Here is a 24,857-nt window from a genome sequence, read left to right as displayed (position 1 = left end):
CAATCCGGCATGCATTCCAAAGTCCCTCTCTCTGCATATCCCTGCAATAATTTTCCGCTTTCCTTCGATAAAATTGCCAAATAATAATGAATCATTTCATAAATAATGGGTTTAGGGGCTTATCAGGGCAGGCGGGCCACTGCGAGTGCCTTATCTCTCTTGGCCACATTGCTCCGGTGTTCCGCTCTCCATACTAAATAGGAAACTGGACGTGATGTGGGAATGAGATCCCGGCGCTGCGAAGCCACCCAACACTCTCTTTCTCTTTTCTCCTTTTTTTTTTTTTTGGCTTTATCTTTTTTCTTTTTCTTTTTTACGGTAGAGGGAGGCGGGGAGAAAGGAAAAGGGGGAGAGGGGGAAAAATTGCATCCATCCGCCATGAATAGGCCACAAAATGGCTCCAGCCATTTTCACCAATGAAAAGCAAATGGTGAGTAAAAGAGAGAGACGATCGAGACGCGCTCGATATTGTTTTCTCGCGGGTTATTTTGTGCGTGCGTGCGTGTTTTTTGGGTATCTTCGCTCCGCAGCCGGCCTGCCAATGGGCCTGGATTAGGAAGCCTTGACTCAAACAGAGAAGAGGGATGGGAGGCGGCCAGAGAAGTAATAGAAATACATACATATATATATAAATCCCCGCGCCATTCCCAGACTCTGAGGTCGCTCTCGTGCGCACGTGTGCATATACACATATATGCACACACACACACGCCCATATACACACTGAGGAAGGGAGGAAAGCAGGATGAAAGAAATATAAAATTATATGGATGTGTATTTTCACTTTATTTCTTTGCCCGCTCGCTGCCTCGCCTTTCCACTGCAAAACCCCTGGATGTTCTCAGGTTAGCTAACGAAACGAGGCAGCTATCCGTCAGGGCAGTTGATCTTCGGCTGCTTTTGCTATCTGGGAGTTGTTGTTATTTTAAAAATTCTCTATTTTTCTTTGTGCTGGAGCCCGTTCCCACCCAGCAAACGGCCTGCTGTGAGTCCAGAAGCAAATGCGGAATAAAGTGGAAGCGGGAGGCGGGCTGGCTCCGTGCGAATCCGGTCCCGCATTCTCTGCACGTCTGCTCCCCGGCACGCGTGTACAGAAGACTGCAGCTGGACGTTATCCCTGTTACTGTAGATAGCCAGCATTAAGAAGCTCAGGCTTGGCTTGGCCCGGTATTTTAAGGCCGGGAAAATGTCTACGGTGGTGGCTGCGGATCGGTAAAACAAAAGAAGCCAAGCCAGTCCGCAGGCGGCAAACCGAGTTAGCCGGCGGATTCAGGCGCTCAGATCCCAGGATTCAGACTCGATTCCCGCTTCTCGTCGCCTCTCTTTTCCCCTGAGATACTTGGATTTGCAGGGATGGAAATGAAATGCGTTTTTTGCGCGGAGAGGTGCGAGGGAGAGGGATGGGAAGCGTCCAGGAAAGACGGCCTGTCTGAGAAGGCGCAGAATCTCTCTTAAGCGGATACCGAAGTGCGTGGCAGCCTAACAGGCTTGGGCGGCCCTCTGTGCGTTGTCGTCCCATGTTTTTCGCGAGAAAGCTAAAGATTTGGGAACAGACAAGGTGGATTCTTTAAGAAAGCTCATTTGGAGCAGTGCAATTATTATTATTTTATGATTATTATTTATTAACTTAAAACAGAACCTATTTGCAGATGGGCAATATTTCAGAGGGTGGGAATTTCGTTTATCCCAATTCAGATGCTGTCAAGATCTACCGTGTTACAGTATTCAGCTAATGCACGCGTGCATAAAAACAGCGGAAGGCTGAAAATGCAACACATTTCGAACTGTAATTTGTCGCACCCTGCTCCCTTCTTCATCTTTTAGGAATTCCGATTCTGAACATTTCCTGTAAAACGGGTTCCTTAAAATAAAATTTAAAAACTTCCCCCCTCCCCCACACGAATTTTCACTTAAAACGGTATTTCTGAATAATATAGCCCCAAAAGCCAAGGCGAGGCGCTAGCCTGCTCAAATGTTTCCTTTCTTTTCCTTTTTTCGTTCGGTTTCCTGCAGCCAGCATGCTGGTGCATACAGTATTCTAATTCCTCGTGGTGCAAAGAATAAATAAAATAGACTATCACCTGCGTACTAATACAAGGAGCATTGTGTGTTATACAGCAGGGCAGAAAAGCGATCAAAATATGTACACCACAATTATGGCATCTGCGCGCTTAGGAACTGAAAGCAAAAGAATACATTGCATTTAGATGATAGATAGATAAATAGATGGATAGATAGATAGATAGATAGATAGATAGATAGATAGACGTTTGTGTGGGAATGTAGAAAGGTCGCCTAGGTCCAAATCGGGGGGCGGGGCCTTACCAAGCAGCTCCTCCTCCTTCCCTCTGCGTGTATTGGCTTACACGCAAAAAAAAAAAAAAAAATCCAGATCGTGTAAAAGCCTGTACTGAGGCTTCCTCCCTGTAGACGTTTCCACTCGCGCTTCCGCCCTTGATTTATTGACAGACAGATCATGTAAACACACAAGCAGGCTGCGCGATGTCCTGATGGTGAAACCCACATCACGCTTGAAATGCGTGATAACTTTGTAGGAGAGGACGTCCACGGCCCCTCAAGGCTGCCAAGCTATGCTTCAGAACAGAATGACCTTTCCAAGCCCATCGGCTCAGCAGCCTCTCTGCAACTGTGGCCAGACAGATGCCGCAGAATATCTCAGAAGTATGCGTATTTAGGCTAGATTACTGCAATGCATTATATACGTGGAGCTGCCTTGAAGACAGTTCAGAAATCACACCGGTGCGAAATTCCGCGGCCGCATTGCTGACGGGCGCAAGATGATCTGAGCGTATAAAGCTAATTCTGACACGACTGCGCTGGCTGACAAATAGTTTCCGAGCTCAATTCAAAGTGCTGGTTTCGACCTGTAACGCTTTGTGCTACTCCGGACCCCAGTACCTCAGAGACCGCCTCTCCCCAGGTGAACCAACCCCAGCCCTGTGATCATCACAGGAGCTCTTTCTCCATGTGCCCCCTCTGAATTAGGTCTGCAGGGTGACAACACAAGAAGGGACTTTTCAGTGATGGCTCCCAGTTTATAGAAAGCTCTCTCCAGGGAATTGCGCCTGATGCGATCACTGGCTGCTTTTAGGAGCCAATCACGAACGTGTCCCCGCCCCCTGACCTTTAGCCTGGAGACTTTTTAGCTATTGCGGCCCTTTTTAGTAGGTCAGTTGTGTTAGAATGCTTTTAATGTATATCGGTGTTGTTGTTGTTTTGAATCTTTATATTGGTTTTAGTTTTGCGATTACATTGTAAGTTGTTTTGAGTTTACAGTCTGTAAAAAAGACTAATAAGTCCAATAATAAATAAATAGTTAATGCAGCTGGATGATACTCTAGTTTACAACTCTCGTTTAATTCAATTTAAGCTTTAAATGGTGTCCTCTGCCATCCTTATTATGTCTTAATCATCTTTTTGTAACTTTTATTTTGTCTTTTAAAAGCAGCCCGTGCCTGTAAATTTTAAATAATTAAATTTGGCACTGGTAATTTATTGTTAGAATAAAAGGCAAGAGGAGAGTACCGCTCTCTTGCCTTTTGTTCTGGCATCCGGTTACCAGGGGTAGACTGCCTCCGAAATGGAAGCTCCGCAGATAACCTTTAACAGACGTCATCTTCCTCCACAAACTTGCGCCTCCTGGCCATCCCTCGATTTTGTAGCAGTGCATATGCTGACGGTGAATTCAGTATGGTGTGTGCGTGTAATCCACTTCTCTCGAATGCTTCTCTCTCTATCCCCCAAACACACACATTTTCGCGTTTCATACATTTCTTTCTGGATACAGCGTGCGTACAACAAAACCCCAAACGCAGCTCACTCCTCCAGACCCTGCTAAGACGTGCGCCGGACTTTTTTCGCCACTTATCTGCAATTTGCTGGCCGCTCGCTTCTCCCGCAGTTCCGTTGTTGGACAGACTCAAGGCTACTGGAGATCCAGGGCTTGTGTCAGGAGCAGAGCGAACAACTACCGCAGGGATCGCGGCTTCCTTCTAAGTAAGAGGAAGAGCCCGACACCTCTCCCCCACAACAATACAATGGGAAGGAAGCGTCGAAGGAAAGAAAACGATCGTTTCCTTTGCGCCCAAGAGCGAATACAAAAGGCAGGGTACAAAAACAAGCTTCTGAGTCGCACAGGAATCTTCACCAGGCCTGAAGCTGCAAATAATAATAAGAAGAAAATTGTGGGTAGGGGTTTTTTTGCCTGCAAAAGCATACACAATTAGAAGGAGGAGGTGGTAAGAGATAGAAGACTATCCCATTCCTTCAGACTTTTCACATCCCAAAATGTGGTTGGGCAAATATTTAGGGGTTCATAAAGCGAAATTAAATTGTCATAGAATCATAGAATTGTAGAGTTGGAAGGGACACTGAAGGTCAACTAGTCTAGCCTCCTTAAATCCAGGAATCTCAACTAGATCATACATGACAGATAGCCATCCAATCTCTGCTTAAAAACCTCCGAGGAAGGAGAGTCCACCACCTCTCGTAGGAGTCTGTTCCACTGTCTAACAGCTCTTACTGTCAGAAGGTTATTTCTGATGTTTAGTCGGAATCTTGTAGCTAGAAGCCATTGGTTCGGGCCCTAGCCTTCGGAGCAGGAGAAAACAACTTTTTCCATCCTCAGTGTGACAGCCCTTTAGATATTTGAAGATGGCTATCATATCTCCTCTCAGTCTCCTTTACCAGGCCAAACGTACCAGTGGTAGATGACTTCTCTCTCATTGGTGAGATTGACTTCTTTGAGACAAGATTGTGAGTGGCGTGGGGAATGGAGTGATGGGAGTGAAGCTTCCTTTCCCCCCCTTTTCTGCTGGACTCCTGTGGTTACTGGTAGGAAAGGCACTTCTCACATACATATGATAATTGTATGAACCGGAAATCGAAACCAGGCTGCGAACCTTAACATTTCCTTCGAAACTAACCCCATCAAAATCAATTGTACTGTACTTATTTCAGACCGAGAATGCGTTTGGGATGTGAGCATTGATGTGAAATATTATGTTATGGCCCATTTGCACAGACACTCATTTTCCTCTGGCTTTCTAGTTAAATACACCCCCTACCCTGTCCAGATCTAAATATCTCTCCTCGCACCCCACTTCCTCGGCCCCATATCCGGGACGGATCCCTCCTGATCCGAGATGCTTCTTCCTCTGCTTAAGCCGTGGCAGGAAGCGGCATCCTGGGCCAGCCCCTCCCTAAACGAAAGCCCCCTCGAGGTAGGAGGAGGAGAGGCGGCCTTGACACTGAGAGGGGCTTTGTGGAGGCAAGAGGCAAGAGGCGAGGGGCTGCCGCTGCTTAACATCTGGCAGAGGCGAATTCTACCTCCTCGTACAGTATCAGAAAGTCCAATTAAAAGGAGGAAGGAGGCGGCCGGATTGGGTGGGTGCTGCTGCCGAGGCAGTTGAAAGCAGGGAAGGGGTCGTGACTGGTCAAAGATAGAGTCGTGCTATTTTGATGGCGTTTTCCTCCTTCTCTACGACGCCCCCTCCAGCCCCCTACTCTCTCCAAAGCTGCTATCCAAAGATCTCCCTCTTCCAACCCATCCCGGCAGAGGCCGAAGGAATGGAGAGGAAAGTCCCGGTCCCAAAGGGAGATTTTGACAACAAGGAAATCCTGCTGGTTTCGAGGGCGTTTAGGACATTGTTGGTGGCGTGGTCCTTCACTGGTAGGGTTGGGCCGGGCTTGGGCAGGTCCGTCTGCCTACAAAGCCTTGAAATGGGCTTCAGATCCCTTGGTTTAAATGATGCTTTGCTGCCACAGCATACGAACTGATTAATTCCGAGCAGCAAAGCGGCAATCGCATATATAAGCCACTTGTCGTATTCGCTGCTGGGTCAGCTTCAGGGTCTTTGTATTAATTCCCAATTTGGGTCGGCCCAGAGGTATCAGGGATCACCAGATCCATTATATCCCTGCTGGACTACTGAGGTCTTCAGGGAAGTCACTGTTGAGGGGGGGGGGGGCGTCGCCGGTGGCTGGGATGATGCTCAACTTGTAACCACAAAGAGTCCTCCTGCCTTCGACGTTGCGGGGCCTAATTTTGTGCAGCTCCCAGTTGAGGCCAGACAAGTCCTTTCACCCCTGAACTTACTGAAGATTGTCGTCGTTTTTCCTGCAGGCTGAATTATTATTTTATAGTTTTAACTCGCGTTCGTCTTTTTATGATAGATTAGGTCTCCTGCACAAAGAGACAACCGCAATCAAGCGCCATACCAATCGTCGAGATAAATGATAAAATACTATCGAGTCCATGGGTCTTATGGGCTGCAGCGTAAGTCTGGGGACAGTCGGGCAGGTCTGAATGCTAGATATTCTACACGTTCTCCATGCTATCCTGGGCGGGGTATTATTATTTATTATTATTATTATTATTATTATTATTATTATTATTATTATTATTATTATTATTATTATTTAATTAAGACCCTATGCACTAGTAGCCAAGGCGTTGGGAATCCTTCTTTATGTACTCGAGAAACTCAGTGTGGTGTTTTGACCTTCGAGGTCCAACAAGCGTAGCAGTTGGGTTAGGCCACCCTCCCTTACTGGTTTTGGGCTCTCCGCGTTTCGCTTCCCGCGGCAGACGCTGGCCTTGCTTGCCTTCCGACGCGCCAGTGTTCGGAGGAGAGCCCCGCTGGGTGGGCAGAGACAACTCCTCGGCCCATCCCCGGGGGCTGTTGTGGTTTCAGTTCGCCAGCAACCAATTTAAGCCTCGGTTTTTCTATGCAGCCGAGCGAGGCGCTGACCGGATTTATGCTCGAGGCGTGAAATTAACAGCCCGCAGCTCAGCGGAGAAAGCCGGACGGGAATAATTCCGCTGCATTTAAGCGATTTAAACGAAACACCATAAAATATGGATTTCTCTAGGCCCCCTTCGCCAATCAGTCCCAATATAAATTGCGTTTCAAACGCCTCTATTTCTTCGTGCTTTGTTTTGGTCTTGCTTTAAACGGGAGCCCTGATCTACTGCTTGCTTAAACGAAACCAACCCATTTACTAACTCACCAGGACCGCCGGTCTGAGGATGAAATCCTGAATATATTTCACTCGGTCCTCAGGAACCAATCTCCTTGGACTCACAGGGACTCCGGGAAAATCACCCCTGCGATGTGTTGTGTGTGTGTGTGTGTGTAAGGGGGGGTGGACGAAGGTTCTAGGGATGTATATTCGGAAGACAGCATCCCTCATTCTCGTGGGACTTGCTTCCAATTAAGTGCATATCGGATTGCCATCTGAAAGGGCTACCTGGTCTTAAACCCCCCCCAACCCCCCCCCCAAGTATTTAAGATGAAGCTTATGCCATAATAAATTTTAGTCTTTGAGGTGCAACAGTACTCCTTTTGGGGGGCGGGGAGAGGTGTCAAGATATCAGCACGGCTACTCCCTCTGCAAGTATTATGGAGATAGTTGGGCTCACAGACAGCTTCCTGTTGTTTGGCGTTTCTGGATCAAACCGGAAGCCATTCCCCACCCCCGCAGCAGTCTGTGCCACCAAATAGCCTTAGAGTTCATCGCGATCCCCAGAAATCTGACGGCTGCAAAGCGATCGAGGGGGAGGGTCTCCGTTCGTTATAACAAAACTGTGTTGGCTGCGGCCAGAAGAGTTGGAACTGAGACACGTTTGGTTCCGTTGATCACAATACTATTTACTTGGAGAAACATTTACTTGGAGAAAGGCCTATTGACGTAATCGGGAGAATTCGAGTTAAAATGTGTCGTGAAGCCCAAATATTTGAATTTAACTGGCTGTGTGTGCGTGTGCGCCCGCCCAGGTTCGGGATAATTCATCTATTTCGTGGAGCTCTTGGAGGTTAACAAATCCGGTTTTCAGAGCCTGGGAGCAGCCGACTTTTGGAAAGTGCCTTTATTTCGCGCTTTGTTGCAGCGAGGAAGGCAAGGCAAGCGTTGGCTAGACGGAACACTCAGGACGAGAGTCCTATTAGCCCCCCAAAGTATTATTAGTTGAAGGCATCGATATGGCTATGCAAAGTTAATTTAAAAGCTGATATCAACCCCGGAGTCGTTCGCGACTGGACTTAACTGTCAGGTGTCCTTTACATTTTTATCCGCAAATACACCATAACAGTATACGTCAGCACTGCGATTCACTCAAGAAACACCCGAGTTTTCATTTCATTTTAATTTTGGATCGGTAGAATAAATAAAAAATGAGATGGGAATCCAGTACAGTGCTTTTTTTTAGAGGTTATTACAGACAGGTGAATTCCTTCCTTCCTTCCTTCCTTCCTTCCTTCCTTCCTTCCTTCCTTCCTTCCTTCCTTTTCACTCTTCCATTGTGATATGATTTCTTATTACACCCTCCCCCCTTATCCCTGGCATTAATGTGGAATGAAAAAGTTTCTCTTCCGCACAGGCTGCTTCAGCGAATGGTGGCGATTTTCTTTTTATTTCAGCAACAAAGATGCTTTGCTGGCTTCCCTTCGTCTCCGTCTCCTTCTCCCCACTGAACAACTCCTCCTCTTTTGGTTGACACTGTCACTCTGCCACCGTCCTCCTCTTCCACCAAATGGTAGATATCTGATCCTCCGGCCGCTCTCCCCACCCACCTCATATCTGTTAGAATGACTTCCCCGAGGCCACCCTCACTCTCTTAGGAAACGCGCCCGATTGCCACGAAGTCCGAAGGGTGCGTGTGTGGAATTAAAAAGCAAAAACGAGATATGGGCAGGGCAGGCAAAGAGTTTTCCGCAAGAGGATGGAGGGCAGGTTGAAGAAAAAATCCTTTCGCTTTCCTGGGGCGCAGGGAAGTCTCAGAGCCGGAGGTTGGGGAAGGGACCCCCTTTGCTCTGCCCTCTTCCCCCGTCTTAGATTCGCGTGGGTGTCCCCGCCCGAGCTTGCCCGGCCACCGAGGCACACAAGGGCCGCGCGCTCTACACGGCGCGCCATGCCAGCCGCGCAACTGTCCTCCGCGGCTGCTGAGCGGCCCTGCGCCGGTGCCCAACCCCTCTGGGCGCCCGCTGCGCTGCCAATGACAAGCGGGCGACGTCGCGGGCGGGGAAAGCGTCGCTTTCTTTCCTGATCCTTCCTCCTCCCAGTCTTCCAGCCCTTTTGGGGGGTTGGAAGCTCGTCTCGTTCGCCCTTCTCCTTTCTTCACCCTGCGCGCAATTTTCCTCCCTCGTCTCCCTCCCCGTTTCATCTTCCTTCCTTCCTTCCTTCCTTCCTTCCTTCCTTCCTTCCTTCCTTCCTTCCTTCCTTCCTTCCTTCCTTCCTTCCTCTTCCTCCACTTTCCCTTTCTCCTCCTTTCCCTCCCCTTCCCCCTCCCCGGCCCCCTCCCCGCGCGCCCCTCCCTCCCTCACGGCTCTCCTCTCCCTCTTTCTCCCCAGGATGCTGATGGAGAGGCCCCCCAGTGACCCGCCGCGGGATGCCGCGCACGGAGCCGGAGCCGCAGCGGAGGGCGTTGGCGAGCCGGACTTGGGCTTGGGCTCGGGCAGCCACAGCGTCGGCGGTGTTGGCGATCGGCGGCGCGGGGGGATGGCCCTCCCGGGGGAGCCGGCGCTGCTCAATGGGGTTGCCAAGGAGACAGGCCGGCCGCCCCCCTCCCCCGGCCCGGCGCCCCCCGCCGCGCCGGTGCCCGTGATCGAGCTGGTGCGCGCCGGGCGCCCTATAAAAGCCGCGGACGCGCCGAGCGGCACTAGGCAGAGCCAGCGCGAGCGAGACGGAGGCAGCAGCACCACCACCACCAGCAGCAGCAACAGCCGAGCGCAGCGCGCCGAGCCGGCCAGCGCCCTTGCCCTCGCCCTCGCCACCGCCGCGGGCACAGGCACGGGCACGCCCCCCGCCGGCGCCAGCCTCAGCAGCAGCAGCAGCAACGCCAGCAGCGACGCCCGCATGGTGCAGCTCAGCCCCACGGCAGCCCCTGCGCTCCCGCTCCAGCCACCTGCGCGAGCCATGCTCTACGGCCTCGGCCCCCCGCTCAGCACCGCCAGCAGGTCCGCCGCAGCGTCGGGGGAGGGAGAGAGGGGGGAGGAAGGGACTTTTCTGCCTGGGCCATCCGTTCTCGGCTTGGTGTGCTTAGGGTCGCCTTTGTCATATGCCACCATTGTCGAGGATGTCCTCCGGTTTCACAGAATCACAGAATTGTGGAATTGGAAGGGAGCACGAGGGCCCTGCAGTGGAGGAATATTTTGCCCAGCGTAGGCTTCGAACCCACGACCTTGAGTTTAAGAGTCTCATGCTTTGGTTTGGGGGCTTTGCCATGTCCCCACGCTTCCTCTCTCTCCTTCATTTTTCTTTTACAAACCAACATCTGTTTCTTTCCCCGCTCTTTTTTTTTGTCCTCTCGCCTTCTTATGCCCTCTGAGTGCCAAACCTGAGCTGTGTCTGCCTTTCCCTTTTGTCCGCTTGCCATAGAGAGAATTGATTTTTTGCCTTACTTGCTACGAAATTAATAGCCGCCACCTTCGTCTATAGGAGCCAGAAGGAAACAGATTCTCTAGGGTTGGTCGCCTGTTCTCTATTGACAATCAAATTCAGTGGCCCCTCTGTATACGTCATTTTCTAAACCACAATTATGCATCATTTTAAAAACAATAATGATGAAAGAACCCGTTGACTGCCAGGTCTTTTTTTTTTTAAATGCCATTTGTTAAGTGTACGGGCTAGAACTGTAAAACAGACTGTGCCGTGAAATGCCATTGAACTAACTAGCATTACTAACTAGCAGACGTTGATAGCCTTAAAGTTACAAAGGTAATGCTAGCGCTCTGGATCCCTCTGCCACCCTCCCTCGCCGAGAAATTGTCTACAGTGGAATAGATCAAAAACAGAGAGAAAACATTTCCTCCCAGGGATTATTCTGAGTGTTTAATCAATGTGTTGCCTCCATTAGTTAGGAAATTGTTGAGGTTCCTTTTCACTGCCTGCAGAAATGCAATGCAGTTTAATTGCAATTCATGTGTATATTAAAAAGCTCTGTCATGCCAGGGCCAAGGCTTGTTTGAGGTTAGTAGATGCTTCCACAATGATTTCTTCCCCTTGTTACACAAATCCTTTAACCCTGGTAAGCATCCCTTGGGCTTAAAAAAAGGTGCTGCAAAGTATACCTTAATTCTTCCATTAGAAGCACTCTGAAAGTGCTTCAGGCCCGTGTGTAATACATCTGAATCCTAAAAGCATGTTATTTAGAAGGTGAATGGGTTTCAGGGGAACTTACATCCAAATAAATGTGCTTAGAATTGCAGCTCAAGGTTTCTCGGTGTGTGTGATGAGCATCTGTAATATGTGCATATATGCACATATGACTAAAGAGTGATTTAAATTCTAAAATCTGAGATTTAATATTGGGAAAATATATTATATGAATTGAAACAAGTTAATAATTTGCTAGTAAAATTTATGAGTTTAGGATGCAGGAACAAGAGATGTGAGGAAGTCCAAAGATGAGAATGAAATGTGGATATTGGAAAATACTATGTTATTATGTATGTTTTTTATTGTGTAAACAAAAACTTAATAAATATTATTATAAAAAAAATATATGTGCGATGTTATGAATGCTCATCACACAATGCCCCTTCCCACACTCACACTCTCTCTGCATATGCTCAGCTGAAGGGAAGTACATTCAAAGACTGCCCAGTGTCTTCAGCAGAGATCTGCCTTGCAGTACTGTACTTTCTCTCCTCATTTTCTCCTATATTCTGCCTCTTGCTTTGCAGTGGTTTCTTTGGAGAGCCAGATAACTTCTCAATGTACAGCAACAACAGAGTGAAAAGAAGACCGTCCCCCTATGAAGTGGAGCTTTCTGATGGTGAGGAAGCTTTTTAAATTTGAGAGTCTCAACAACTGTGATCTGCTAGTTAATTTCCTGTTATTTTTGTGCTGGCGGGGGGACGGGGGACGGACAGATTATGATCTACAGGTGGAACTTGCAACAAAACGTTGTAGTAGCAGTTCTTCTGCTCAGTGTTCCAGCCAGCCACACCTCCTGTCATGCTTCCTTTACTCCACAGCATTCCATAGCCATTCAGCATGCTGAGTTCTGCTTGGGCTGTTGTCCTGCTTTCAGGTTTTCCTCCCCCCTCCAAATGATTTTTGTACCTAGCAAACATTGAGGTTCCCCCAAGCCTGCTATCACTTCCCTCTTGTGTGTGGATGGTGTGTCATTTTGGCGACTTAAGGATCTGCATTTGGTGAATATATGATGCCTAAGTACATAAATCAGAGGTAATTAACATAGTTGTCGGACTCCAACTCCCATCAGCCCCAGCCAGCATGACTAATGGCCGGAGATGATGGGAGCTATAGTCCTACAGCACCTGGAAGGCACCGTGTTGGCTTCATAGTGGTGATGATGATGGTGACAATAGCAATAATGGGAAAATGTTGGGATGAAACCAATTGGGAGGTATTCATTAAAGTTTTACTCAGAGCAGATCCATTGAAATGAATAGGCATGACTAAGTTAGGTCCATTAAGTTCTGTGGTTCTTCTACTCTGAGTAAAGCTTAGTTGATGACCACCCTAGGAGGGAGAAGACAATATTTGCCTCTTATATTGCCCATGTCCTGTAGTTATTCATGTATTTAGGCAATATGCACTAAGCAAAACCAGTTTTTGGAAATCAAAGGAGCGTTGGATGGGGTTTGAGGGGGTGAGGCCTTTGGACCTTCAGCTGGGTCATGTGTCAGATGTTCTGGAGCTTTCAGGGCTGGACTTGGGTGCAGAAGCCCAGGGCCTCAATCAGCAGAACAAGAAGGAGGGTCCTCTAAAGCAGCAGGACTGGCTGACCACATTTTGAAGCAATACACAATATTGTAGCTGTGAAAAATGCAAATTCCATGGGATTGAAAATAAAGCTGCCAATATCATGATGCTGTTATAGGAACCTATTGTGTCCAGTTCTGGCCACCTTACCTCAAAATGGATATTATGCAGCTGGAAAAAGAATAACTAAAGGACAGCCAAAACGACCACAGGACAAGAGGAAAGGTTACAACACTTGAGCCTTTCTTTGTTTAAAAAAACAAAAAGAGATGAGTAAGACAGGTGGCAGGATAGAGGTATTTAAGGTGTGGAGAAAGTGGAGAGAGAGAAGTCACACTCCCTCTCTCTTCATCCCCTGAAACTGAATGTTGGAAGGTTCAGGGCAGACAAAACAATGTACTTGATAGAGCCTCATTGAACTATGGCATTTGCTTCCACAAGAGGCATCGATGGGCACCAACATGGATGGCTTCAAAACAGGATTAGACAAATTCATGGAGGAGAGGGCTTATCAGTGGCTACTACTGATGCCTATGCTCTACCTCCACTATCAGAGAAGGCATATGCTTCTTTACACCTGAACCATGTGAAGCATCAGTGTATACTTGACTGGTGAGATGTTCCTTCTTGGCTTATATATACTGAGGACATGAACTTAAGCCCCAGAAGTACTACTAGCCTGTCTGGACTGTGTATAAACTGGGCATGTATTCTTGTAACCACCAAGCTGAACACAGCCCAATCAGTCATGTTCAGATTCTCGACAGCCCTTTCGTAGCCTTAGGTAGGCAGCAATATGACAAAGAGGGTTTGCCTTAGTGGGGCACAACTTATGCAGGTCGAGAATCAAAGAAGCCAAAGTGAGGATGCAGAACAGGTTTTATTGATGTGGGATAATGACATGAAGTAGAAACTTTGTTAAAAACCCCTGGAACTAATTCCATGAATGGGACACATGCTGTCACCCACACCTCATTTGCTCAAGAACTGCTATGGAGAAATTGGGTTATTGTGACCACGGCAGCCTGATAATCCCAGGGTAATTAACTGGCAAAATGCCATTTGGAGGTCAGAACTCCTTCCCAGTGAGAGGTCGCCACTTACAGAACATGGTGAGGATTTGTAATGTATTTCAAAGCAATAGAAATATCCAGTGGTCATGATCTTGCCGCTTTTTCAATCATTTATGTTTAAATTAGGGATCAAACAAAACTAAAAAAAATTACCTGAAAAGATTGAAATATATCTCCCACCCTTTTAATATTATATTTTAAATATCAGGTTTGACATTTCCTCCATCCATATTGGCAAAGTGGTTGCTTCCTTGCTAGCTATGCTGCTTTACATATGCTTAGTAATCCTCAATATTCACATTAACAGTCATCCTGGCTCTATTAATGAGCCCATTTTTATATTTCATCAAACATTTGACTTTGTCTGTTGCTAGCTCAGTTGTTCAACTATTGATATTTCCACAATTTATAGAAGGACTGGATATAATTTGAATGCCTCATTGAAAAGACACAGGAACAAGCTATTTGACATGACAATGCACCACCATCTTCAGTAGCTTTGCAAGGATCCTCTGTCTTTTAAATGAGAGTTATCCTGTGGCAGTGAGGGGCTTAGCTTCTGCCAATCTGTTCATTTAGACCAAACCAACAATTTACATGGAACTGCTGCCACACTGGTTCCAGAGCAGCCCTCATTGAAGCAAACATGCATTTAACTTAGTATTGACAAGTACATGGACTGGCAGCATCTCTCCAGGGTTTCAGATAGGGGTCTCCTCCAGCTCTTCCTGGGGATTGAACCTGAGACCTTCTGCACACAAAGCAGATGCTCTGCCACTAAGCCACAACCCTGGGCTGGGAGGCTGCTGGAAAAGCAGTACAATGAATCCACACACCAGGGCTATTAAATTATTTTGCAGGCGTTTTCAAAAACTGGGATTAATTTTGTGATGGATTAACTCTGTGTGGTATTTCTGTGGTTCTGTCACCTGAACAAGCAAAGAAAACAAAGCAGAGAACGATAAACCCCAATGAGCCCTAAGTCTACAGAAGCCCAAACCAACAATGATCCTAATATATTTGATTTAATCCATTCTAAATGCAGTTTTGCATTATGTCAAGGGTGGCCTGTGGGCTGCTTTGACCTCTGGGGATCTCTCCAAGGGCCTCGTGCCAGTGACCTAAAAAGTGTGTGGGGTGATCAAGAGGCTGCCCTACATTCACATCCACTCTCTCCAGTACACACACACACACACACACACACACACACCACTGAGGTTGGGTGGGATTTGAAACCATGACCCTAGATATCAATCTCAGGACAATTTTCCACGACTGAACACAATTTTCCCTGTACCCTCCTTCTTTTCACCCCTCTACAGCAGAAACCTATGGCGGGTACTCCTCCATGCGACAGCAGAGTCCCAATGCTGGTGAGGACATCATCATTATTTTTTGTTCCATTGCTGCCGCCAAATTCTCAGGGGCCATAGGGAAGAACTTGGGGGAGGGGAGCTGGGCTTTTGGTGAAATACCCCTGCTTTTCGTCCTCCAAGGCAAGACTTGGGACGTATTTTTAGTCTAAAAGATGTGCACCAATCAACTGGCAAAACGCCAACTTGTTCAGGGAAACTAAGGTAGAACTTTGTGATCTCTGTGATGCGGTAGATTGGATGTGGTACACTGATGGGACCAGGACTAAAAAGTTGGATTTGTATCTGTGGGATGAGAGTTCATATTCCATCTTATTTATGAACTGAGATTACTTCAGATGTGCCTGCAACACATGACTTTCTCCAAGGCCAGGTAAGATGGTTGGGGTTCCTGGAGCAGTTCCCCAAACAGAGACCCTCTTTCATCCCCAAATAAATGCATGAAATCAAGTCCACAGGATAAGGCTTCTGGTATATTAAAGAAGGTGGGGAATCTTTTTGGCTCAGTGGGCCAGATCACTATCTATCTGCAACCCAATGGATCAACTTTGACAGTTGGGTGTGGCTTGTTGGGAATAGCTTTGCAGGCCAAACTGGGACCCTTGCTGGCCTTAGTTAAGTCTGTGGGCCAGAGATTCTCTACTGTTGCTGCAGTAGGTTGATCTGAAGTGTAAGGTTTGGGGGATAGACAGTTGCCTTCTCACAACTTTTTCACAGCTACCAAGTTTATGATCCAATGAAAAAAGCTCAATGCCACCAATGCCCCCGTAAGTTAAGAAAAATGTCTCCACAGTCAAAGAGTTTTTAGGGCTTAGTGCTTAGTTCAGCCATCAAAACTCAGGATATAAAATTTAGATTGGCAGATCAATTTGGATAATGCTAGATTTTTATTTCTATTTTTTTAAAAAAAGAAGTTTTGCTCATGGGTTGTGAAAAATATCCTCTCAGTTTGAGCGCTTCAGTGGAAGTAGATGTAATATTTGTTTTCTCAGTCATGACATGTTCTTAAGATAAGCCCTCAATATTTTTAAGCCATGCATAAATGGATCTGGAACAGGGCCAGTTTCCAGTTTTACTGCCACTCTTCTTGTCATGAAAACTGTTAGGCAGGTGGAGCTCCTTCTGTTGAACCTCCTGCAAGGAGGGATTTATAATCTGTATATGCACAAGGGCACAAGAATCTCAAATACAGGGTCGCCATATTCCCAAAAGTTAAAATCCGGAAAAGTTGTTGACCTTTGGGGAGCATCTTCCCCAAAATAAGTGTTTTTTAAAGCATTTTTTTTAAAAAAATTGCTCTAGTTGCCATACATCTGGGTTCCCCCGACATTTGGCCGATTCTGTGAAAATCCACCCAGACGCCATTTTGGCAGTCCAATTCCTGGACATATGGCAGCCCTACTCAAATAGGCACCTCCTGGAATGCCAGTCCTAAATAAATCCTTGACACATGTCTGCTTTTCTCTGCAATTGCCCATCTCTACTCTGAATAAAGAGACAAACTATGTAATTTTGTATGCAGAGATGGATGCACTGGGCTATTTCTTCCTTGCAACATATACATTAGGAAGCTGGTCCTTGCAGACTCACCCAGGCATATGTACAGGGTGGTGCTGCTGGGGGAGAAGACAGCCACGCCAGGTTTCAAAATAATTGTATATTAAGTGTGGATTGTCAGGAGGGAATTGGCTCTTCGTGTGACTAAAAGCAAAGTGTCTGTGAGCATGTGAAGAATTGTTTTCCTTAAGCATTAATTCACCTCAGTCCAGGCTTGGTGTCAGCACCAGGCCACTGCCAAAGCCCTAGTACTGAATCAGAGGTCACTGACAGTGACGTCTGCCCTGAATTTGGCATTTTAAAATTTCCCACAATGCTGCCAATATAGCCTGACAACCACCATTTTGTGATTCCTTTAGTGGCCCATGACAATGTTCTGTCAGGGGCACTGTGTGAAATTTAAAATGGAGCCTCCTAGCGGGATGTCATTGCCACCACGTAAGTCTGCAGTGCCCACAAATGTAGAAGACCCGTCAGAGGGCAATTTGCTCCTTGAGTCCTAGAGTTGACCCTGTCTCTGTCAATTCCATTCACCTGGCTTCTGGATCAGAGGACAGGGGATCCATCAATAAGTTTTTTTGCCTTAGTGCTTATCCCTTTGCAAACTGAGAACCAAAGCCAGCTTTGAGCAACAGCTTCCTCCGCTTAATACCTATCGATTCAGATTTCCCTATTGCAACAGTTGACCTCATTACATCTCCAGCCCCATGACTTGAAGAGACCCTTGATACCTGACTGCCCACTCAGTCCAGTTACCCTTCACCACTGCCACCAGTGCTGCTGATTTAAAAAATGCCAAATTCATGCTGAAGTAAATAATAATAATAATAATAATAATAATAATAATAATAATAATAATAATAATTTATTATTTGTACCCCTCCCATCTGGCTGGGTTTCCCCAGCCACTGGGTGGCTCCCACAGAGACAAAAAATACACTAAAATGTCACACATTAAAAACTTCCCTGAACAGGGTTGCCTTAAGATGTCTTCTGAATGTCAGGTAGTTGTTTATCTCTTTGACATCTGAAGGGAGGGCGTTCCACAATGCCTAGTAAGTCAAGTATGTGCAATCTCCTTCATCTGCACAGTGCATAATTCATGCAGAATATAAGGGTAAACGTTGCTTATGGAAAAGACAGGGGAATGACACTTGCTACTGCCTTCTGCTGTAACATGTGGTGATTCTTGCTCTTATGCACAGGGTTTTCCTGGTCACCTGGGTTGGCATCGGGAAGGAAATTCCCCCCGCGGCACATTGGCAGACACCGGGGCTTTTTCGCCTTCCTCTGGAGCATTGAGCAGGATCATCTGTTAGGATCAGGTGGGCGTATCCCACACGATCAATTTCCTGCTTCGATTGTTGGGTGGACTAACTTGTGGGGAACTGCTGGGTCCTAGGCCCCTTTCCCTTGGGAAGTGACTGCCAGCGGGCATTGAATTCTGCTAAAATTGAGTATGTGCAAATTGCTGGAAATGGGTTGTGAATTACAGTTATTGGGCTGTATCCATGGCGATTTTGCACTAGTGGAAATCATTTCTGTTTGCCCAAGATGATTTTTACTGATCTCCAGGAGAAGCTAGTCTGTTTGGAGGAATGGAGCAATGCCCCATCAGCCCAAGTCAAAGTTCCCACCTGCCTGCCATCTTTTGTATAGTGAGTCCAGAGAGGGGCAGTGTTGGTTGTCAGCTTCCTCCTCATTACTCTCAGGTGGAATCTACACACATTTTTTTTTTTAAAAAAATGCTGCGAAAATGCTTTAAAAAAACGTTTTGAAAAATACATTGAATTTGGCATAGCTCACTTTCGCCCTCTAGTGTCACATTTGTATATTGCACTTCACAACACATTTAAAATGTTTTATTTGGATCTGTATAGCTGAGTCCTCAGTGTCACCATTATGGAACTCAGTAATGAGGAGGATGGGGCAAAACTAGAATTAGTTGGCTCTGCCTGTTATTGGGCATGGTTCCACCTACTGTGCGCCACGCTGACTTCTGCCATACCAGTCTCAATGGGCACCTCAACTAATCTTTCCTACCCACTGCAACCCCGGTGTCCCCTGAAAAGTTGCTTCTGATGGCTAGGAGACCCTCCTGATCAGTATGGAATATGAACCAGAGGGTTGCAGTAGATGGAGGTCTTTTGTGTATGTGTGACAAAAATTAGGGGCCCTGCCTTGCACAAGCAGAAGCTTTTTTTCACTGGAACAAAGCCAACTTGGGATGCATTCTGTACCAAGCAGCTGAAGTTCTCTCTCTCTCTCTCTCTCTTAGCCCCATCCTCAACACTGGGCCTCAGTTATAACACTATTTGGTTGATCTTAAGGACCCCAATACACATAGCATGTGTCATATCATGAACACCAGACTATCCAACTGGGTGTTATGAGTTTTTGTAAGATGAAACAATTCATAGTCTGCATAATATTTGCTTGTTTGTTTGATTTACCGTATATCCCATCTTTCCCTCAAAGAACTCAAGGTGGCATATATGCTTTCCCGCCTCCCCAGCATATCCTCACAACTACCCTGTGAGGTAGCTTAGGCTAAGAGACAGTAACTGACCCAATGTTGAAAATTGTCAATTTGTCACCCACCACCACCAACATGCTAAAGATGATAGATAGATAGGTAGATGATAGATAGATATAGATAGATATAGATAGATAGAGATAGATAGAGATAGATAGAGATAGAGATAGATAGAGATAGTGTCTCCCTGAAGTGCTGTTTGTATATTCCTTTCTGTTAAGGATTCTCTGATTAGTAGCTAGCCAAGTTGCACTGTGGGATGAGGCCTCAGGTTATGCTGCTGCAGAAGAGATTGGGTTGAAATACGAACTGATTATAGTTTGTGTCACACCTTATGACAAGAAAGAATTGGGCATCTCTTTAATTTCTGTCTCCCGTTCCAGTGATGAAAAGTGTACCTGGCTGGCTCTGCTAAGATATCTACAGATTGTACTGTAGGAATGAAGGAGAAATCCAGTTTTTATGCAACCTTATCTAATTCACACTTCTGAAAAAATACACAAACTGAAACATGGCTGTCCTTCAAAATTTGCATACAGAGAAATGTATTTTAGGGGAAATGTACAGTAAAATGCTGAGTAATTTTTGTGAGGTTTTTTAATTCAAAAAATTGCAAACTAATGCAGAAATATGGTGAACTGAATTTAAGATGGGAAAAATGAGAGATTTATCTATCCCTACCTGAAAGCCACACTTTAATAAGTTGTTTCGATGTGTTCATGTTACTGTTTCCCCATGAATTCTGTCACTGCTAAACTTGCATTTATTTTACTTTTTAGGTCCTCACACAAAGGTGGTCCGTCGAATATTCACAAATAGCCGGGAGAGGTGGAGGCAGCAGAATGTCAATGGAGCGTTTGCTGAGCTCCGCAAGCTCATCCCAACTCACCCGCCTGACAAAAAGCTGAGCAAGAACGAAATCTTACGCCTGGCTATGAAATACATCAATTTCTTGGCCAAGCTGCTCAATGACCAGGAAGAAGAAGGAAACCAAAGGGGTAAAGTCAGCAAAGAGAGTGGCCTCGTGCAAGAGGACCTTCTTCAGGACATGTTGTCTCCAAACTCAAGCTGTGGAAGCTCATTAGACGGAGCAGGAAGCCCAGACAGTTTCACAGAAGAACACGAACCATTAGACCCCAAGCAGCACACGAGAGCTCTCCACCATTCCATTCTTCCCATTGAAAACAGTGCGCAGTGATGATGAACCTGCAAAGAGGCACAGGCAGGCCCTTGAATACATGGCATTTGGAATTTATGCATGTCCTTCACCCCCCTCCTCTTGAAAAGAAAATGGGTACTTCCCAAGTTTTCCTGTTGGCTTGAACAAGAGAGCTGCATAACAAAACACAGATGGATCAAGTGCATCTTCACTGACAGAGCATTGATGGCCTGGGATGATTTTCTTGTTAACTCTGTGTTTTTGAAAGAGTTTAACACTCAAAGGTGGAAAGATGCAGCCATCTCATCTTGTATTCATACAAGGTTTAAAAGGGATTGGCCTGACACTCTGTCCTTCTGCAGAGTTATCACTGTTTCAGTATTGTGTTGCCCCTCGTTCCCTGTCATCTGTTCCAAGCATCTTCCATAACATTGTGCGTCTGTGTGGCCATGAAAGCCCTTAAAAACCATCCCTGCAGTGTGGTTTTTCTCCAGCTCGCTTTGAGAAAATGTATGCAACTTGTCTGCCTTCACTCAAGAGCTATGCCTTTCTTATGGAAGAAAGGAAATAATTCCTTGCGAAGGAACAACTGACTTTGTGTTGTGGGTTTCTCTGAATTTAAAAAAAAATTAAATCTAGCTCAATTTTGGGTTGTTTGAGGTCTTGTATTTATGATGGTGGAAATTTTTTTAATTCCAACCTGCTGTATCTGTTGAACTAAAAAGGTACATCAGCGAGGGTTTGTTTCCCAACTTCTGACATTTCATCACAGTGATGATTTCTTCTAACCTGGGTGAGCAACAGCATTTCCTTGGAGTTCTTATCTTGGGGTTTCCTGGTTTTATTTTTCCTGAAACAAGTGTGACGAGAAATTGTGTGTGTATGTAAATATATATTTATATACAAAACTGGTATAAACCACGTTTCAGTAATGCACTTTGACTTGTTTGGATTTACTTACATAAAAGTCAGGGGGTCACATGAGCCACTAGGAGCTTCTCCTGCACAAGATCTGTGGAAATGAATGGGAGTTGCACAAAAGCATGAACCATATTCGTGGTTGATGCTGTTGGTCATCAGAGTCAGGTTCTTGCTGGGAATGGCAAATGGCCAACTGTGCTGTGTTCCCGACATGCTAAGGGTGCCTCCAGGTGGAGTATTCACCCTGACTTGCTTGTGGAGAGGCTAGACAGCGTATCAGTGCATTCCCCCTATCACAGGTGGCTAGCTGTGTTAGTCTGCCATAGATGAAACAAAATAAAAAAAATCCTTCCAGTAGCACCTTAGAGACCAACTAAGTTTGTTATTGGTATGAGCTTTCACGTGCATGCACACTTTTCCAGATACCTATGCATGCATGCAAAAGCTCATACCAATAACAAACTTAGTTGGTCTCTAAGGTGCTACTGGAAGGAATTTTTTTATTTTGTTCCCCCTCTCACTTATTGCAAAAAGTCCAATATTTGGGGGCTTGTTGCACAAGACCTCCCAAGCAACTATAATTGTGCAGCCTGCATTTATCACTATGTGATTGAATCAAACCCCAAAATAGCGACAGTCTGGAAGTGCCCTAGGAGACTTTGCAGTAGAAGCCCCAAGAGGACAGTGCTCAGGGGGTACTATTCTCAGAAACTGCAGGGAGCCAGAGCTGGTGTGCACTCTGTTGTGCAACATAACCCTCTGATGTTATGTTTCCGCTAGCATGTGAGCTCTTTCCTGGGCATTTCCCCAATGCCAGTACTTTGTTCAAAACCTCTTCCAACTACCCCCCATCAGGATCCACCTAGCTCTCTGCAATCTCACCAAACCACCAATAAAGCCTATGACGTTGTTTGAGAAATACTTTGAGCTTTGAAGGTTACAGGCAATGATTCTGTGGCGATTGCAGATCCAGGAAGTTTTTACACTTCTCAGGGCCAATTCTTATACTGTACTGCATGTTCAAGACGAGCCTAGGAAGTGTGCGGATAAAATTGTAGCATGTGAATGTGCACAAAGCAACATGTTTGCAAGCACACCCATAATTCTAGGATCATATTGGGAAGCTATAGTTGCTAAGACTGCTTCTGTTTAATGCACTCTCTGTAGCTACAGCAGTTTTACAGGCACGATTCAGAAAACTCTGGGTGCTTCCATGACTGAAGGACAGAGCTTTGCAAACAAGTGGAAGTCTACCCTTAATGGAGAAGGCCTTTTGGGTTTCAGTCTTAAGTCTTGTTTTATTTTTTAAAGAAACATCTCATAGATATCGAAACAGCTTTACAGAAGGCTTTTGTTTTTAATGCCAAAGGGTTTCTGATTTTGAGGGTTTGTGTTTTTTGGTGAAAGTTAAAGCATTTCTCTTTTGGACGATGTGCTTGCTTATGCATATGCGTGTGGACTTCATTTCCCCATTATCCAATTAACACCCAAATGTATTTGGAGAGGTGGAATAAATAGCTTGCTAAACACTGCTTGTAAAAGTTTCTGTTTAAACACTTGTTATGAACAGGAAGCATTGGCAGAAATCCATAGATAGGAAATGGAATCTGAAAGTCAGATTAAATGAACTGCAAAGCACCAGATTCTGAGTTTTGGGATGTAATCCTACACACACATACTAGGGAGTAATCCTCATTGAACACATGGGGTTTACTTCTGAGTTAATACATATAGGATTGAGCTCTTAGTGTGCTGCATTCATTCACTGGTCCTGCACAGCCACCATAGGTCAAATTTTGGACATGTTCATCAGCCCCACATTTACTTTATCCTATTTCAGTCTTTACAGTCTCTTTTCTTAGGTTGATAGTTAACTAGGAAATGGGATACAGCCTTCTCTAGTCTTTTGACCAATGAAAACCGTGGCATAGAGCTGCCTGTTCCTAAATAAATATGACTGGATTTCATAGAACTGCTAAAAACAGGAGTGGCTCACCTGGTGAGTGGAGCTGCAGGAAGAGCCTCCTAGGACCAGTGTCACTGCTGCCACGTACTGGGTGGCATGAGGCCAGGGCTGTGTGGACACTCCAGTGGGAGCCTCTGCACAGTCCTGACCTTGCCACTGATTCATCTAGCCCACCCCAGTAATCATCAGTGAGCCCCCTGCCTCTGTCCCACCAGGCAAGCCCCTGAGATACCTCCTTCTGTTTTCTGAGGAAATGAACATGAACTATTGCTATGTTAAAATGTATGTACGTATGTTTGTGTTGAGAGGTATATTATTTGAAGAAGTATTTTCAAGTGAAAATGTTTAAAAAAAAATCCCAGTTTTTGGTATTATTGTTCTAGGGCCCAAAATGGTCTTGTTTGGTTTAGACTTGGCTTCACCCTTAGGCATGTCAGTTGGCTTTGGGCAATGTTAGCATAGATTTAATAAAGCTCCCCAGCCACTTCCACTTCAGAATTAACTTCTGCAACTGATATTCCACAGGGGACAAATTCCTCTGACTTCACAATATTGTAGGTAAATGTTTGTGTGAGTCTAAAGAACTGTGCTTGGGGAAGTTGTGTGAGGAGCTCTTTAACCTCATTCCACATCTTGCATTCCTCAACACCATTTCTGTGGAGCTCAATACCAGCCCTCACCATGGGTTAACATTCAACTGCTCCAAGTAAGTGATCCATCCCCTTATGCTCTTGGTGGTACTGTCACTCTGCAAAAGTGTGGCGTGTCTCCCCTGAGCTGTTAAAGTAACCTATATTGTGTGAGCTTTCACACAGTCTTCCGCAAAGGAGGTATGCGGGCAGTGTTGCATTTCCTAATGATAAAAATCCAAATGTACATTGTTTGATTTCATGTACACATTGACTTTCACATTCTCCAATTGAGATGTTATAGGCAATGGGGTGTGTATCTTGAAGAAATTCCTCGCTCCCATGCTGCTTCACAGCAGAGATGAGTGCAAACTGTTGTTTCATGTACTAAAATAGCAACTGAACTCATCTGATCAGTGAATGTCTGATCTCACCATCAATGTGAATCTATTTGGTACATTTCACTAGATTTGCAAAAAATTAATAATAACGATGGCAGCTCCAGTCTGTGAACCACTAAGCCTAATGCAGCTCACCAGCTAGATTTATTGAGACCCTGGTGAACTGTTATACATGTATGCCATCTCAATAAACTGATTTTTTTCTGCTTTCCTCACTGCTCATAAAAAATAGCTGGTGCTCAACTTGCTGGGTCCTGTCCCTCACCTAGATATTTTATATGTGGGAAATAAGGTAAAATAATGTGGTGTGAATTACTTCAGACATGCAAAATGCCACTCTAGGTTGGATCTAGACTAAGGTGAGTTTAGGTTCTATTGTAATTAACAGAATTAAACTAATGATGACTTGTCCCCTAGATTGTAATGGGAATGAAAAGTGCAGTCTTATACATGTCTATTCAGATGTAAGCCCATTGAGTTCAATGGGAT

At 45.6% G+C, this 24,857-nt stretch overlaps 1 protein-coding gene across 3 annotated transcripts; it reads left to right on the top strand.

Moving 5' to 3' along the window:
- TAL1 (TAL bHLH transcription factor 1, erythroid differentiation factor) lies at nt 1–21,387 on the top strand. 3 transcript variants are annotated; one of them, XM_083742529.1, is made up of 5 exons: nt 1–430; nt 9,372–9,977; nt 11,706–11,797; nt 15,152–15,199; nt 20,072–21,387. In XM_083742529.1, exons 1-5 carry the CDS (start codon nt 417–419, stop codon nt 20,488–20,490), a joined length of 1,179 nt encoding a protein of 392 aa, XP_083598655.1. In that variant the 5' UTR covers nt 1–416; the 3' UTR covers nt 20,491–21,387. The 3 variants fall into 3 exon arrangements, with proteins under 3 accessions (XP_083598655.1, XP_083598654.1, XP_083598656.1); XM_083742528.1 differs by having other exon boundaries at nt 3–430; nt 15,149–15,199; XM_083742530.1 differs by lacking the exon at nt 15,152–15,199 and having other exon boundaries at nt 330–430.
- The last annotated feature ends 3,470 nt before the right edge of the window (nt 21,388–24,857 follow it).

This window comes from Podarcis gaigeae, assembly GCF_964106915.1.
Source record: "Podarcis gaigeae genome assembly, chromosome: 6".
Lineage (NCBI taxonomy): Eukaryota > Metazoa > Chordata > Lepidosauria > Squamata > Lacertidae > Podarcis > Podarcis gaigeae.
The sequence above is the reverse complement of the archived record's forward strand: the minus strand, read 5'-3'. Positions and strand labels throughout refer to the sequence as shown.